This window comes from Lithobates pipiens, unplaced genomic scaffold (assembly GCF_037356315.1).
Source record: "Lithobates pipiens isolate NorthernLeopardFrog02 unplaced genomic scaffold, aLitPip1_a1.2 Scaffold_22, whole genome shotgun sequence".
Classification (NCBI taxonomy): domain Eukaryota; kingdom Metazoa; phylum Chordata; class Amphibia; order Anura; family Ranidae; genus Lithobates; species Lithobates pipiens.
This window is the reverse complement of record NW_027507784.1, coordinates 169,478,718-169,495,453: the sequence shown is the minus strand read 5'-3', so window position 1 is coordinate 169,495,453 and position 16,736 is coordinate 169,478,718. Positions and strand designations below refer to the sequence as shown.

Here is a 16,736-nt window from a genome sequence, read left to right as displayed (position 1 = left end):
TCTACAGGTTGCATGTTTTGAGTTACAGAGGAGGTCTAAGGCTAGAATTGTTGCTCTCACTCTAATGTTCGTGTGTGGTTTGAACACAGTTTTCATATGCGGGTGCTACTCACGTATGAGTTCGCTTCTGCACGCGAGCTCGTTGGGACAGGGCACGTCTTTAAAAAAAAAAAAAAATCTTATTTTACCTTTTATTTTTACACGAAAAAAAAAAAAAAAAAAACATTTTTTTTGTTACTTTTACTCCCATTACATGGAATGTAAACATCCCTTGTAATAGAAACAAAGCATGACAGGACCTCTTAAATACGAGATCTCATATTTACACTAAAATGCAATAACAAATAAATAAAAATGGATCATTTAAAAAAATGTCCCTTTAAGAGCTGTGGGGGCGGAAGTGACGTTTTGACGTCGCTTCCCATCTTCCCCTCACTCGTCTCCATACCTAACAGGAGACAAGACTCGATCGCCTCCACCGCTGCCAACGGCTTCAGATCTGAAGCAGAGACCACTTTTATCTTGTATCGGACCGTCCGCTGAAGAAGAGGATACCGGGGTTATGGCTAGCTGCTGCCATAACAATGATATCCTTCAAACAGCCGATGTAAAACTGTGGTGGGTGTTCCGTAAGTGGTTAACCACTGGGCACTTAAACCCCCTTCCCAACTAGACCAAATTTTCCGCTTTCACCCTGGGTCCACACTGATGTGATGCGGGAACCAGCGCCATTACAGCACTGGTTCCCGTATTGCTCCTCTACCATAGGCAGTTCATACTGCCTTGTGCTCACCTCTGCGGGTGTCATTAACAAAGTTAATGACACCACCAGTATAGTTCACAGATCACAGTGCGAACTGTGAACTCGCACAGGAATCGGATCGCATAGGTGAGAACAAACATGCGATCCAATTCTAATGTGGGGAAAAATAAGTCCCTGCACTATTTTCTGTGTGAATCCAATGCGAGTTCAGCCATACAGACTTGCTCAGAGATCGGCGTGAGCAGCGGAGAGAACCGGACATGATGCGGGTTTGTTGACAGTGATCGCACCATCATTGGATAAAGCAATTATGTGGTAAAGGGCCGCTGGCATTTACCCCAATCCAAGACGTGCTGGGTAACGAGAAACCAGCGAGCACAGACACACCCGGGCGCGCTTCTGGGAGGACAACATAGTATGTCCTCCCAGAGTTATCACACTGCGCTGTATCTGTCATTCGGCTATGGCCCGGTTGTTAAGTAGTTAAAGGGAGTGCTCCTAATCTCAGCTCGTTACCTGTAGAAGACACCTGTCCACAGAAGCAATCAATCAGATTCCAATCTCTCCACCATGGCCAAGACCGAAAGCTGTCAAAGGATGTCAGGGACAAGATTGTAAACCTACACAAGGCTGGAATGAGCTGCAAGACCATCGCTAAGCAGCTTGGTGAGAGAGAGACAACAGTTGGTGCAATTTTTCACAAATGGAAAAAACACAAAATAACTGTGAACCTCCCTCAGTCTGGGGCTCCATGCAAGATCTAACTTTGTGGAGTTTCAATGATCATGAGAACGGTAAGGAATCAGCCCAGAACTACGTGGGAGAATCTTGTGAATGATCTCAACACCTGGGAACATAGTCACCAGGAAAACAATTGGCAATACACTACTCCGCGAAGGACTGAAATCCTGCAGCACCCACAAGGTCCCTCTGCTCAAGAAAGCACATCTACAGGCCCGTCTGAAGTTTGCTAATGAACATCTGAACGATTCAGAGGCAAACTGGGTGAAAGTGTTGTGGTCAGCTGAGACCAAAATCAAGCTCTTTTGCATCAACTCAGCTAGTCGTGTTTGGAGGAGGTATGCTGCATATGGCCCAAAGAACACCATCCCCACTGTCAAACATGGAGGTGGAAACATGCTTTGGGGATGTTTTTCTGCTAAGGAGAAAGGACAACTTCACTGCATCAAAGGGACGATGGACAGGGCCATGTACCGTCAAATCTTGGGTGAGAACCTCCTTCCCTCAGCCAGGGTATTAAAAATAGGTTTTGGGTGGGTATTTCAGCATGACAATGACCCAAAACACACGGCCAAGACAACAAAGTAATGGCTCCAGAAGAAGCACATTAAGGTCCTGGAGTGGCCAACCAGTTTCAAGACCTTAATCCCATAGAAAACATGTGTAGAGAGCTAAAGTTCGAGTTACCAAACATCAGCCTCGAAAGCTTAATAAACTTGGAGAGGATCTGCAAAGAGGAGTGGGACAAAATCCTTCCTGAGATATGTGCAAACCTGGTGGCCAACTACAAGAAACGTCTGGCCTCTGTGATTGCCAGCAAGGGTTTTGCCACCAAGTACTAAGTCATGTTTCGCGAAGGGGTCAAATACTTATTTCACTCATTAAAATGCAAATCAATTTATAACCTTTTTGAAATGCGGTTTTCTGGATTTTTTTTCGTTGTCATTCGGTCGCTGACTGTTATAATAAACTTAGACTGATCATTTTATTGTCAGTGGGCAAATGTACAAAACCAGCAGGGGATCAAATACTTTTTTCCCTAACTGTACATAAGTTATTATATAATTTAGAATGAAAAGATGAAAGGTTGAACCATATGTTGCCTTGTACTGTATGCGATAAGAACACGATAATGCTTATCATAAAGTTATAAAATCTGGTCAATAAATCATGATAAATGTGGAATGTAAAAAATCAGCTATGGAATGTACAGGATGTCACATAAGAGTCAAGCTTATATAACAAAAAAGTAAAGATAGAAATATACAAATGTAGGAAAAGAAAATCTGTTGTTTAGACCATCGTGCTTATGAACAGACTTTCTGATCAGATTTTACAACTTTACTTACCCATCTTTCAATATGACTGGTTATGAGCACCCTCCTAACCTCTATTTATCATACAGTGTTCTATTTCAACAAGCTAGGGAAAAAAATATATTTGATTTTCCAATTTATTCGAATAGGAAAATCAGGAGACTATGAAATGGATCCACTCTCTGCTTGGATTGCAATACAACTTTGAATATGTTAAAATGGGCAACTTTGGATGTGCTCTTATGAGAAAACTGCAGTAATTAAAAAATATGAAACACATTTTCACATTTTTTTAATTTTTTTTTTTTTTTTTTTTTACGTAAAGAGAAAAAAGGGCCTTGCTCTGTTAAGAAGAATGCCACTTAAAAATGACATATTACATGCTTTGAAAAGGAACTCACATGATCCAGTGCTTGGGTCAGCTGCTCCTCTAAACCTTCATTCTGCTCTGTTAGTATGTGGTTCCTTTTCAGGAGAGCCTGGCCAATGCGAGCGGCTAGTTCCAGATCCCTGTCCCTCTGTAAAAAAAAAAAAAAAAAAAAAAGAATATGTCAACTTTTTCAAACATAGATAACACCAAATGATCAGTGCCTACTCTGGTCAGTTACAGTGATCTCTGGAAATGATTGCATGTTTCTGGGCAGTCTGAAACTCCAGAAGACTCTTTGGGCGATTGAAGAAGAATCAACACACTGGGCTTCATTTTACCAGTAGATTGCTATCGTTTTGCTCAGAAATAAACCTAAAAATGTAACATACCTTTCTACTTTTACTTTGTCCTCCAGGCAGAAATATGCAAGCTATGGTAATCTCAACGCTTATAGAATGAAATTTCAGAAGAAAGCTCAATTTGCCATAGGATGGGGTTTATACATACAGACACATGAAAATGCCCTTGGTTAACTTTGTAATCTGAACTAATTATATGAAGTTAAATTCTCATGGTTTTTCACCTTCATGCATTCTATGCATGAAGGTGAAAAACCTTCTTTGCTGCAGCTGCCCCCAGAGCCCTGGCCCCTTTTTCTTACCTGAACCTGTCAGTTCCAGTGATGAGCACGAGCCCAGCGGCCCCAGCCAATGTCTCTGATAGCAGTGGGGGAACCAATGAGGACAATCAAATCCAGTGACATGAGAGCGGGGGCAAATCCTGCTGTGTGTCCATGGATGCAGCAGCGGGACGTGGAAGCACGCCCGCACGAGTGCCCCCATGGAAAGGATCTCTCTTACATTTCTTTCGGTTACTTCCCAATTTCCAGCCCAGGAGTCTTCAGTAAGGTAGGAGGGTATTTCTCAGCTGAGCACACCCTCCTACCTACATGCCTGAGCCAAGGGCAGGTAGATTCCAGGAAGTAGATGCTGCATTTATCATCCAACTTTACGCAAGATGGCCACGGCCAGAAATGCTAGGAGGGTAATTTTCAAAGTGATTTTCTCAAATTATATATGAATTAAATCACATTTTTGGTTTGTGGTGCTCAGATTTAGTGCAGTTCTGCTTTGAGTTTCAATGTGCGCACAGTTGAAATAGTACTTGTTCACCATGTGTCTATGCATTGTAGTTTGCCACTCCATAGCCAGATATTATTTACAATGTATCCAGACAACAGTAGTAGGAATATTACACTGTAAGTTCTTTAACAGCAGCAACTGCTATGAATTGCTCAATGGTACCTGTAAAGTAGAGTTATTGTTTAAGCCCACCACAGTATGACTATACAATCTCCTTTAGATCTAACAATTACATAGAACAAGGCTCTGCATGATTTGGTTAGATAGTTTAGCAAAGTATGGCTATTAAATAGTTTTTAATAGGAGATTTTACAGCCAGACAGTAAAGTGTATGTTAAGCTTTACAGAAAAAATAGAGGACAGGAATAGCATAATCAGTATGCTGCTTTTTCTTCACTAGTCAACCAAAGGCTTAGGTAGGTTCCCAACCAGCCTGTATAGCTTAACTACAATGCAATCTGCAGAGATGCCCAGGACCTGGCTTTGCTGTCTGCCAGGAGTGTCTGGATCACAAGACTGGCTAAATAATATTATAAATATTTTGACAGGTAAAACAGTTCTCACATGCATTTTATCTGTGTATTTAAACATTTGCAGCGAGTCTAGTTTTCACTGTCTAAACCAAATAATCTAAGGTAAAACCCCAATACCAAGCCAGGAAGAAATGAAGGCAGTATTAAACCCAAAAAACTAAAAATGTAATATATTGCAGCTTACCAATCAGATGTGGTGGCTGCAATATAATAAATGTCTGCTTTGGGGTTATATAGCTCTCGAAGTTTGACTTGCAAGTGGTCTCCAAGGGCTTTTAAAGGAGAAGTTCTCCTTACTAAACATGTGTCACGCATATTTAGGATGCAACATGTTCAGCATCAGACCTCTGCCCTCTAATTCTCTCCCCTGCCACCCCCCTCCCCAAGGTAGTGAGCCGGGAACCTTCTCATACTCTCTGCCACGATTCAAAAAAGCGCAGCCATGTGGGTCTCCGCCCACGTCATTGATTCAGATCCTGTGGATCAACGAACTGCAAGTACCGAAAGCCACTGCAGCTTGTCGTTCTCAATGAACTACCACAGCACTGTTAAGCGTTGTGGCAGTTAATTGAGTCTGCCTACAGTTTACACTGACAATCTGCAGGAGACCTGCATGGCATCAATGATCTGTCGATCGCTGGTTAAATGCTTTCCAGGCTCCTAAAACAAAAAACAATAAATGCTCATTTTTTTACCTGCAAACATATGTGCATTTATTATTTATTGTTAAAAGGTGAACTTATCCTTTAAAGAGAACAGCAACACAGGAGTTGCCTCTGCTCAGGGTCAGCGACTAATTCATGGTGAAGTACAGTAGTGAATAAAGGATTTGGAGGCCAGCTCCACAATTTATACAATAAAAACACAATATAGTAATCGGCAGATCCTACAATGCTATCATGACTGGTTCTCTTAATGCATTAAAAAGGCATTAAGTGAGCAAAGGTATGTTATTCTTACACAACTGTACTGACCACACCTCTCCATCACACTTTGTTCTTTATTACAGATTGTTTGACAAACAACTATATTCAGACGTAAGCTATAGAATGTTTCTGTTACAGATGCAATAATCATTTACAATCACTCATGATTTGTTGCCACAAAATAAGAGTGAGTAGACTTACCTCAGTCAGTAAGTGACTTAGCATATCTGTGTCATTATAGCTTCTAGTCATCTGATCTATTCGTTCTGAACTGAGAACTGGAAAAATAAAGAATATATATAGGTGTTAGGGACCAGGCAGATATGTAGCACATAATACTGTATATAATACTGTATATAATGGAAGATATGAGTGCAGAAGTGTATCGGTTTGTGCAATCTAGGCATGATCACATTATGAATCCCTCCGTACATGGCCGTCACCTTCCTGCACAATGTGGCTCTAGATATGTCTGTCTTATGTTCCAAGCAGGGTGGCTAAAAATCTATGATTTTTTTTTATTTTATTTATTTTAATAAAATGCTTTTGGAGTAAAAATCTATCTAAAGATAGTTTTATATTTAAGATGCATTGCCTTCATTTTGTTTGCAAATATTAAAGATTTTAACTACCGGCAAGAATAAGTCCTTACGTTTAAAGAGCACCTGTCATTTCAGATCCATCATGGCAGCGCCTGCTAGCAGGCATCCACTCACCTGCTGCCGCCGCATCCCTCACCTTGTGTCACTGCCGCATTACCAGCCGTCCCATTAAAGTGAATGGGACTATTGGTGAGTCAACAGCGGGTCAGAGCAGGAGTTGCTGAACAGAGACAGAGATAACAGTTGCTCTTTAAAAACTATGATTTACATCGAGTTGATTTAAATCAAGCCTTTTTACTAGTGATTTAAATCAAATCCACCCTGGCTCCAAGTATTTAATAGCTTCCTAAATAGGAGTGTGGATGGCCTCCAAGACCGCACAGTGATCATCTAACTTGTCCCACCTTTAGTGCACTGTTCGGCCTTTTTCTAGCTATGGTGATTCAGACAACCTAATTATGTAATTTGTAAAGCTGGTAATGAATGACAAAACACTTTTTCCAAAGGAGGTGCAATCAGTTCCAAAGTAGTTTTTGTTAAAGAAACAATTCAAGATTACCTTGTGAACTCTGACTTGATTTACAAGAGTCATCAAACGACGTGGTTGGAAGTTCAACAAAAGCTTAAGAAAGGTAGAGAAGAAGAAAAGAAAGGAAAGAAAAGAAAAAGCAAAAAAGACAGAATGAATAGCAATCATTCTGTGAAGAATGAACTAGAACACAAAGGCAATATTTATAACAATCACTTTTAGAAAGTGGTTTACCAATGGTTTTAATAGGTCAGACAGAACATATTGTACACTTCACTAACCTTATAGAATTAATGTATGCAAAATGTAAATTGTTCAAGAGTCATGACTATTAACTAAATAAAATAATCCATACACCTTCATTCTGCCAGATAATTAGGAATTGATCTAGTTAGATTCAGACTGTTTGCTGAACCTGTGCCCAGACTAGGCACACCAAAAGATTAACATGTTCTGAACGGACAATAAAAACTCTTAAAAAAAGCCCTCAATCTTTGTAGCTAAAAGCATAGGGGAGAAATTAATTTTAAATGTATTGAAGACCACTCAATAATCCCATAAAAGCAGTGAAGAGATTTTTTATTTATTTTTTTAAACAGGACTCCTTGTTACCAGAGATATGAATTACATATAAAATAAAACAAAAGTTTTTATTACAAATATTAAAAAGTGATCAATATAGGTAAATTGTGACCATCAATCACTATATTATACAAGACATCATAAATCACTCCACAGGCTTACATTATAGTTGTATGTCGTATTTATGATCAATTTCATTTTTGTAATAAAAACTTGTTTTATTTTATATGCGATTCATATCTCTGGTCAGTAAAATGAAACTCCTGTTTTTTTTTTTTCCCCTGTCCTCTCTTCACCAAATTTATGGGATGATCGAGTGGTCTTCAGTAGAATTGAGCAGGGATGGTGCCAACAGAGAGTTTGTTGGACACTTGATCGCTTGGTTGGTTTTTATGAGATTTAAGTTATGGCCGACTTTCTAGGGGCTTCTTGGATTGGCTTCATGATCAGAATTTAAACTGATGTAAGAGAGTTGAACAAAGAAGAGATAATTTCTCTAACATTAACCACTTAACAACTGGCACATAGCCGAATGACGGCTACAGGGCGGTTGTTTAACTCTGGGAGGCCGTCATAGGACGTCCTCCCAAAATTCCGCTCTCGCGAGCCCCCTGGGGCGCGCACTCGAGAGCATCTGTGGCCGCCGTCCGTTTACCACGTGATCACTCAAATGACGGAGTGATCACTTGTAAACAAACCGACGTCATGTTATGACGCCGGTTCCTCCCTCCCCCTTTCTGTACCGATCGGAACAGTGGAGGGGGAAGAGATCGGTGTCAGCAGCGATGTAGGCTGCATCTGCAATGCCCACATCGCTGCTCACCGAAAATTAACCCCATCATACCCTGCCAATACTCTGCAACGCCCTGCAACGCTCTGCAATACCCTGCAACACCCTGCAAAACCCTGCAAAACCCGCCAATACCCTGCAACGCTCTGCAACACCCTGCAACGCTCTGCAACACCCTGCAACGCTCTGCAACACCCTGCAACGCTCTGCAACGCCCTGCAACGCTCTGCAAAGCCCTGCAACGCTCTGCAACGCCCTGCAACGCTCTGCAACGCCCTGCAACGCTCTGCAACACCCGCCAATACCCTGCAACACCCGCCAATACCCTGCAACACCCGCCAATACCCTGCAACATCCGCCAATACCCTGCAACGCTCTGCAACACCCGCCAATACCCTGCAACGCTCTGCAACACACACCAATACCCTGCAACGCTCTGCAACACCCACCAATACCCTGCAATGCTCTGCAACACCCACCAATACCCTACAATGCTCTGCAACACCCACCAATACCCTGCAACGCTCTGCAACACCCTGCAACGCTCTGCAACACCCGCCAATACCCTGCAACACCCGCCAATACCCTGCAACACCCGCCAATACCCTGCAACACTCTGCAATGCTCTGCAACATCCGCCAATACCCTGCAACGCTCTGCAACACCCGCCAATACCCTGCAACACTCTGCAACACCCACCAATACCCTGCAACACTCTGCAACACCCACCAATACCCTGCAACACTCTGCAACACCCACCAATACCCTGCAACACTCTGCAACACCCACCAATACCCTGCAACGCTCTGCAACACCCACCAATACCCTACAATGCTCTGCAACACCCGCCAATACCCTGCAATGCTCTGCAACACCCACCAATACCCTGCAACACACTGCAATGCTCTGCAACACCCGTCAATACCCTACAATGCTCTGCAACACCCGCCAATACCCTGCAATGCTCTGCAACACCCACCAATACCCTGCAATGCTCTGCAACACCCACCAATACCCTGCAACACTCTGCAATGCTCTGCAACACCCGCCAATACCCTGCAATGCTCTGCAACACCCACCAATACCCTGCAACACACTGCAATGCTCTGCAACACCCGTCAATACCCTACAATGCTCTGCAACACCCGCCAATACCCTGCAATGCTCTGCAACACCCACCAATACCCTGCAATGCTCTGCAACACCCACCAATACCCTGCAACGCTCTGCAATGCTCTGCAACACCCGCCAATACCCTGCAATGCTCTGCAACACCCGCCAATACCCTGCAACGCTCTGCAACACCCTGCAACACCCTGCAACACCCCGCAACACCCTGCAACACCCTGCAACACCCTGCAACACCCTGCAACACCCTGCAACGCTCTGCAACACCCTGCAACACCCTGCAACGCTCTGCAACACACTGCAACACCCGCCAATACCCTGCAACACCCACCAATACCCTGCAACACCCGCCAATACCCTGCAACACCCGCCAATACCCTGCAACATTCTGCAACACCCAATACCCTGCAACACTGCAACACCCGCCAATACCCTGCAACATTTTGCAACACCCTGCAACACCCGCCAACACCCTGCAACACCCGCCAACACCCGCCAACACCCGCCAACACCCGCCAACACCCGCCAACACCCGCCAACACCCGCCAATACCCTGCAACACCCGCCAATACCCTGCAACACCCGCCAATACCCTGCAACACCCGCCAATACCCTGCAACACCCGCCAATACCCTGCAACACCCGCCAATACCCTGCAACACCCGCCAATACCCTGCAACACCCACCAATACCCCGCAACACCCACCAATACCCCGCAACACCCACCAATACCCTGCAACACCCACCAATACCCTGCAACACCCACCAATACCCTGCAACACCCTGCAATGCTCTGCAACACTCTGCAATGCTCTGCAACACTCTGCAATGCTCTGCAACACTCTGCAATGCTCTGCAACACTCTGCAATGCTCTGCAACACTCTGCAATGCTCTGCAACACTCTGCAATGCTCTGCAACACTCTGCAATGCTCTGCAACACTCTGCAATGCTCTGCAACACTCTGCAATGCTCTGCAACACTCTGCAATGCTCTGCAACACTCTGCAATGCTCTGCAACACTCTGCAATGCTCTGCAACACTCTGCAATGCTCTGCAACACTCTGCAATGCTCTGCAACACCCGCCAATACCCTGCAATGCTCTGCAACACCCGCCAATACCCTGCAATGCTCTGCAACACCCAATACCCTGCAATGCTCTGCAACACCCGCCAATACCCTGCAACACTCTGCAATGCTCTGCAACACCCGCCAATATCCTGCAATGCTCTGCAACGCAATACTCTGCAACGCCATACTCTGAGATACCCAGCCATACTCGGAGATACCCAGTCATAGTCGGTGATACCCTGCAATACCCAGCCATAGACATCCCCCCCTCCCGCCGCCCTCCGGTGCTTCTACCGACTCGCCAATACGATCAAAGCCAGAATCTTTTTATTTTTTTATTTTAGGCTTCCCAGCCTAGAGGTGAGATGTGGGGTCTTATTGACCCCATATCTCACTGTAAAGAGGACCTGTCATGCCATATTCCTATTACAAGGGATGATTACATTCCTTGTAATAGGAATAAAAGTGATCAAAAAATTTATTTTTGGGGAAAAAAAATGTCAAACTAAAACAAATAAAGTAAAATGAACAATAACATTTTTTTTTTTTTAAAGCGCCCCCTGTCCCCATGTGCGCGCATGCAGAAGCGAACGCATACGTAAATCCCGCCCACATATGAAAACGGTGTTCAAACAACACATGTGAGGTATCGCTGCGAACGTTAGAGCGAGAGCAATAATTCTAGCCCTAGACCTCCTCTGTAACTCAAAACATAGAACCAGTAAAAAAAAATTAAATCGTCGCCTATGGGGATTTTTAAGTAGCGACGTTTGGCGCCATTCCACGAGCGTGTGCAATTTTGAAGAGTGACATGTTAGGTATCTATTTACTCAGCGTAACTTCATCTTTCACATTATGCAAAAATTGGGCTAACTTTACTGAGTTTTTTTTTTTTTTTTTAAGCACAAAACTGTTTTTTTTTTCCAAAAAATTGCTGGGCAAATACCGTGCGAGATAAAAAATTGCAACGACCACCATTGTATTCTCCAGGGTGTTTACTAAAAAAACATATATAATGTTTTGGGATTCTATGTAATTTTCTAAAAAATAAATGATGATTTTTACATGTAGGAGAGAAATGTCAGAATTGTCCTGGGTGCTCCAGAACGCCTAATGGTGCTCCCTGCATGTTGGGCTTCTGTATGTGGCCACACTGTGTAAAAGTCTCACACATGTGGTATTGCCGTACTCGGGAGTAATAGCAGAATGTGTTTTGAGGTGTAATTTGTGGTATGGATATGCTGTGTGTGAGAAATAAACTGATAATATGACAATTTTGTGAAAAAATTTCTGTGTGCAGCAGCCCCTCTTAGCCCCCCCTAAAAGTTTCCTGAAGTACCTCCGTGTCCAAGGCTGCCCACGAGTTTCTCAGCCGTCCAATATTCTCCTTCCTGATTGGCTGAGACACAACAGCGGTGCCATTGGCTCTCGCTGCTGTCAAAGTCAGCTAGCTAATCAGGAGAGAGAGAGAAGGGGAGGGGCCGGGTCAGGGTTCTGTGTCTGAATGGACACAAGAGAGCGGTGACTCGGCTCTTTTGCCCCCATAGCAAGCTGCATGCTGTGGGGGAACTGAACAAGAGGGAGGGGCCAGGAGCACAGAAGAGAGACCCAAGAAGAGAAGGATCTGCCAAGAAGAGAAGGATCTGGGCTGCTCTGTGCAAATCCACTGCAACAGAGCAGGTAAGTATAGCATGTTTGTTATTTTTATAGGAAAAAAAAAAAAAAAAAAAAAAAAAAAAAAAAGAGCGTTAACTATCACTTTAAGGCTTCCGCAATTGTTGACTTGGAAAACATATTCTTGGTACCCTTCTATTTTCAACACGTAGATTCAAAGATAGTAACCATGTACATCATGTACAATTTGATTAGGGATGGCACTAACAGATTTTGTTGTACATGAAATGAACCTGCCCCTTGTGTTTTTCGATATAAGAAGAAATTTATTTTGAAAGCTCAAAGCGCCCATGTGCTGAATTTTTACCCTTTTCGTCTTTTCTTTTTTCCCCACAGTACAAGCAGCTAAAGTGGTAATTGAAATGGCTTGCTTTAAAGATATTTTTGCCTGTAAAAAAAAGTAATGTTTTAATGTTCATAGTCTGGGCACAGTGCATTTTAAGATTAACAGTGTTATGCTGGAACACACTGGCATAGAGCTATATAAAAAACTAAAAAAAGAATATATTTCTCATGTACATCTAGCAGTCTGTAAGCTTTTCTTAGCTGTAATGAAGGAGGAGTTGGCTGTATCTTTTGGCTCTAAGTGCATCACAACAGAATACATTTTCATTTTGTTACAAAACTAGCAAAAATTACGGCTTTAGGCCCCTTTCACACTGACGTCCCGTTCAGGCCCGCCTGTCAGTTTTTCAGGCGGACCTGAACGGGTGCTCCATAGAGCTCTATGGAGCGTCGGATGTCAGCGGTGACATGTCCGCTGACATCCGACCCGCTCCGATCCGAAAAAGTGTAACGGAGGAAAAAGCTATTTTTCCATCCGTCTGCGGATCGGATCGGGCGACGACGGGCACTGCGGTCCGTCGTCATCCGATCTCCCATAGGGGAGAGCGGCGCTGTGACAGGTCCGTCCCTGTGCAGTGTGCAGAGACAGACCTGTCATCTCCCTGCTCAGCGGGGATCGGCGGAGTGATCCCCGCTGAGCAAACGGATATCCACGGGGCGGATCAGAACTGATCCGCCCCGTGTGAAAGGACCCTTACTTTACTCAAAACTCATATAAAGAACTCAAACTCAAAATAATGTCATCAATTAGGAGGGCGGTGTTCAATCACAGCATCCAGATAGGAGGCAGACGACACTTTATTCATTATTTAAGGTTCCTTTAAAAAGTATTCACACCCCTTGAAATTTTCCAAATTTTGTAATGTTACCACAAAAAATGTAAATGTATTTTATTGGGATTTTGTGTGATAGACCAACACAAAGTGGCACATACTTGTGAAGTAGAACGAAAATTATAAATTGTTTTCACATTTTTTTTACAAATAAATATCTGAAAAGTGTGGCGTGCATTTGTATTAAGCCCCCTTTAGGCCCGATTCACACCTATGCATTTTTAGTGCTTTTTGCATTTTGCAGATTTGCACCATAGAACGTGTTCCATAGGAAACCATGTTAAATGGACTGTAGTGCAAATCAGCAAAATGCAAAAAGCACTAAAACTGCATAGGTGTGAATCCAGCCTTACTCTGATAGCCCTACCTAAAATCTAGTGGAACCAATTGCCTTCAAAAGTCACCTAATTAGTAGATCGAGTCCACCTGTGTGTAATTTAATCTCAGTATAAATACAGCTGTTCTGTAAAGCCGTCAGAGTTTTGTTAGAGAACCTTAGTGGACAAACAGCTTCATGAAGGCCCAGGAACACACCAGACAGGTCAGGGATACAGTTGTGGAGAAGTTTAAATCAGGGTTAGGTTATAAAAAAATATCCCAAGCTTTGAACATCTCACGGAGCACTGTTCAATCCATCATCCAAAAATGGAAAGAGTATGGCACAACTACAAACCTACTAAGACATGGCCATCCACCTAAAACAGACAGCTCGGGCAAAGAGAGCATTAATTAGAGAAGCAGCCGCTTCTCATGGTATCCCTTGAGTAGCTGCAGAGATCCACAGCTCAAGTGGCAGAATCTGTAAACAGGGCAACTATTAGTTGTGCACTCCTCAAATCTGGCCTTTATCGAAGAGTGGCAAGAATAAAGCCATTGCTGAAAGAAAGCCATAAGATGTCCCATTTGCAGTTTGCGAGAAGCCATGTGGGGGGACACAGCAAACATGTGGAAGAAGATGCTTTGGTCAGATAAAACCAAAATTTTACGTTTTAACCTAACAGAAAAACACTGTGTGGTGGAAAGCTAACACTTCACATCGCCCTGAACACACCATTCCATCGTGGCACCATCATGTCGTGGGGATGCTTTTCTTTAGCAGGGACAGGGAAGCTGGTGAGAGTTGATAGGAAGATGGGTGGCGCTAAATACAGGGCAATCTTAGAAGAAAACCTGTTATTGTCTGCAAAAGACTTGTCTTTGCTGGAAGGTGAACCTCTGCCACAGTCTCAACAACCCTAAACATACAACCAGAGCTACAATGAAATGGTTTACATCAAAGCATATTTGCATGTTAGAATAGCCCAGTCAAAGTCCAGACCTAAATCCAATTGAGAAACTGTGGCAAAACTTAAAAAGTGCTGTTCACAGATGCTCTCCATCCAATCTGACAGAGCTTTAGATATTTTGGAAAGAAAAACGGGAAACAAATTCACTCTTTATACGTGCAAAGCTGGTAGAGACATCCCCAAAATTGAAAACCATTTATCAATTTCCTTCCACTTCACAATCATGTGCCACTTTGTGTTGGTTTATCACATAAAATCCCAATAAAATACATTTATGTTTTTTATTGTAACAAGACAAAATGTGTGAAATGTCAAGGGGTATGAATACTTTTTCAAGGCACTGTATGTAAAAACAAGATTGTCAATAGTCCATTTAAAGTGTAACTTTGGCCAGCCTATAATTAAAAAACTACAGTCACTCATTTATTGGTGACACTTACACCTAAATGTATTTATACTTTTTCAAGGCACTGTAGTATGTTACACATAGGGGGCTATTTACTAAAGGCAAATCCACTTTGCACTATAAGTGCACTTGGAAGTGAAGTCACTGTAGAGCTATAGGGGGACATGCAAGGAAAAAAAAAAAAAAAAAAAAAAAAAAAAAAAAAAAAGCATTTTAGCTTGCACATGATTGGATGATAAAATCAGCAGTGCTTCCCCTTATTTCAGATCTACCCCTCAGATTTACAGCATCTGCACTTTCAAGTGCACTTATAGTACAAAGTGGATTTGCCTTTAGTAAATAACCCAGACTGTCTGTCTTTGCCATTCTGTGATGTCAGATTTTTTCCATCCTACCCATGTGTTACCCAGTATTGCTAATGAGCTACTGCACAGTTGCAGATGCCGTTCAGCCCTCATCTGAGGCAATTCTAAAAGAGCTTAAAGGGACCCTATGAAAATAAAATAGTTTAGGAATGTGCAGTGCTGACCTCCTTTGAAAAATACTGTCTGCCTGGCTGTCTCTTCAATATATTTGAGCAACTCAAGCAGAACAAGCATGCAGATTAGAAAGTTGGCGTTAGGTTAGATCTGATCTGTGTTTTATGTCAGTGCCTTGCAATTTTTTTTTAAACCAACAGAACAGCAGAAGTCAGGCAAGTAGAAATCTCAAAAGAGGTTCGTATTGGCAGCCTCCATATTCTCGCTCTGCAGTTTTAAAGTCCTAAAAAGTTTGCAATATTCAGTACAGTGATCTGGTCACTTATTAAAAATGAGAGATTACACCTTAGCACTGTACAATTGACAAACTGGAGCATTCAAAGCAAGCTCACCTTGCAGGCTAATTGAGTTAAGAACATCCTCATTCTGATTAAAATCCATGTCACCGTTGTCCATCGCTGTTATGATGAAGGAGCACAGCGCTGTCAGACCTGAGGTGGTGTAACCAGTCCTGGCTCCTGCATTGTGTGACTAGCCAGGTACTGGGTGAAACCTATGTACAGAGTTGTGCACACTTTCCCTCGGGCAATCCAGTGCAATAAAAAAAAAAAAACAGCCCAGCCCAGCTCAGCTCAGATAAAAACATCAATATTACTTGTGAATACTTCTACTTTTATTATAGGCAGCAACCTGTAAGTCAGCTATTGTGTAAACCACATTCCAAGCACAATCTGCAGATCCTACATATATTGATATATTATTATTATCAGATTAATGTCTCTGATTCCGATGTCACACAGTCAATTCATTTCAGGCATTGGCAACCTGAAGCAGGATGTTCTGCTGGCAGGAACAAAGCTAGAAATCACCTTAGGAAAATTTTCCAACCATCACAACCTAATACTAAAAGTTAATGCCTAAAATTAACAGCAGACACTTAAAGTGGTTGTAAACCCTTACAACCAACTTTGACCTACAGGTAAGCCTAGATTAAGGCTTACCTGTAGGTCCAAGAAATATCTCCTAAACCTATACGGTTTAGGAGATATTTGCCCGAAGACAGCCACCGCTGTCTACGGCATATGCGCCATAGACAGCGGCACGCAGGCCGCAGATCACGGCGATATGTCGCGAGCGTCAGCTCCCGTGCGCACGCGCGGGAGTGACATCATCGCGGCTCCAGCGAATCACAGCGCCGGAGCCGCAAGACCCGGAAGTCG

The 16,736-nt window shown here is 43.0% G+C and overlaps 1 protein-coding gene across 4 annotated transcripts in view; it reads right to left on the bottom strand.

Moving 5' to 3' along the window:
- Positions 1-16,736, bottom strand: part of TRAK2 (trafficking kinesin protein 2) — a 102,054-nt gene that overhangs the window by 37,628 nt on the left and 47,690 nt on the right. Inside the window, exons 1-4 of one of the 4 annotated variants that reach the window (XM_077448619.1) lie at positions 15,909-16,058; positions 6,953-7,015; positions 5,993-6,069; positions 3,222-3,338 (exon numbers count right to left, since the gene is read on the bottom strand). In XM_077448619.1, the coding sequence (XP_077304745.1) occupies positions 3,222-3,338; positions 5,993-6,069; positions 6,953-7,015; positions 15,909-15,972 (321 nt within the window). In that variant the 5' untranslated portion in view covers positions 15,973-16,058. Of the gene's footprint in view, positions 1-3,221; positions 3,339-5,992; positions 6,070-6,952; positions 7,016-15,908; positions 16,060-16,736 lie in introns of those variants that run through there. The other 3 variants (XM_077448617.1, XM_077448620.1, XM_077448618.1) reach the window with 3 other exon arrangements.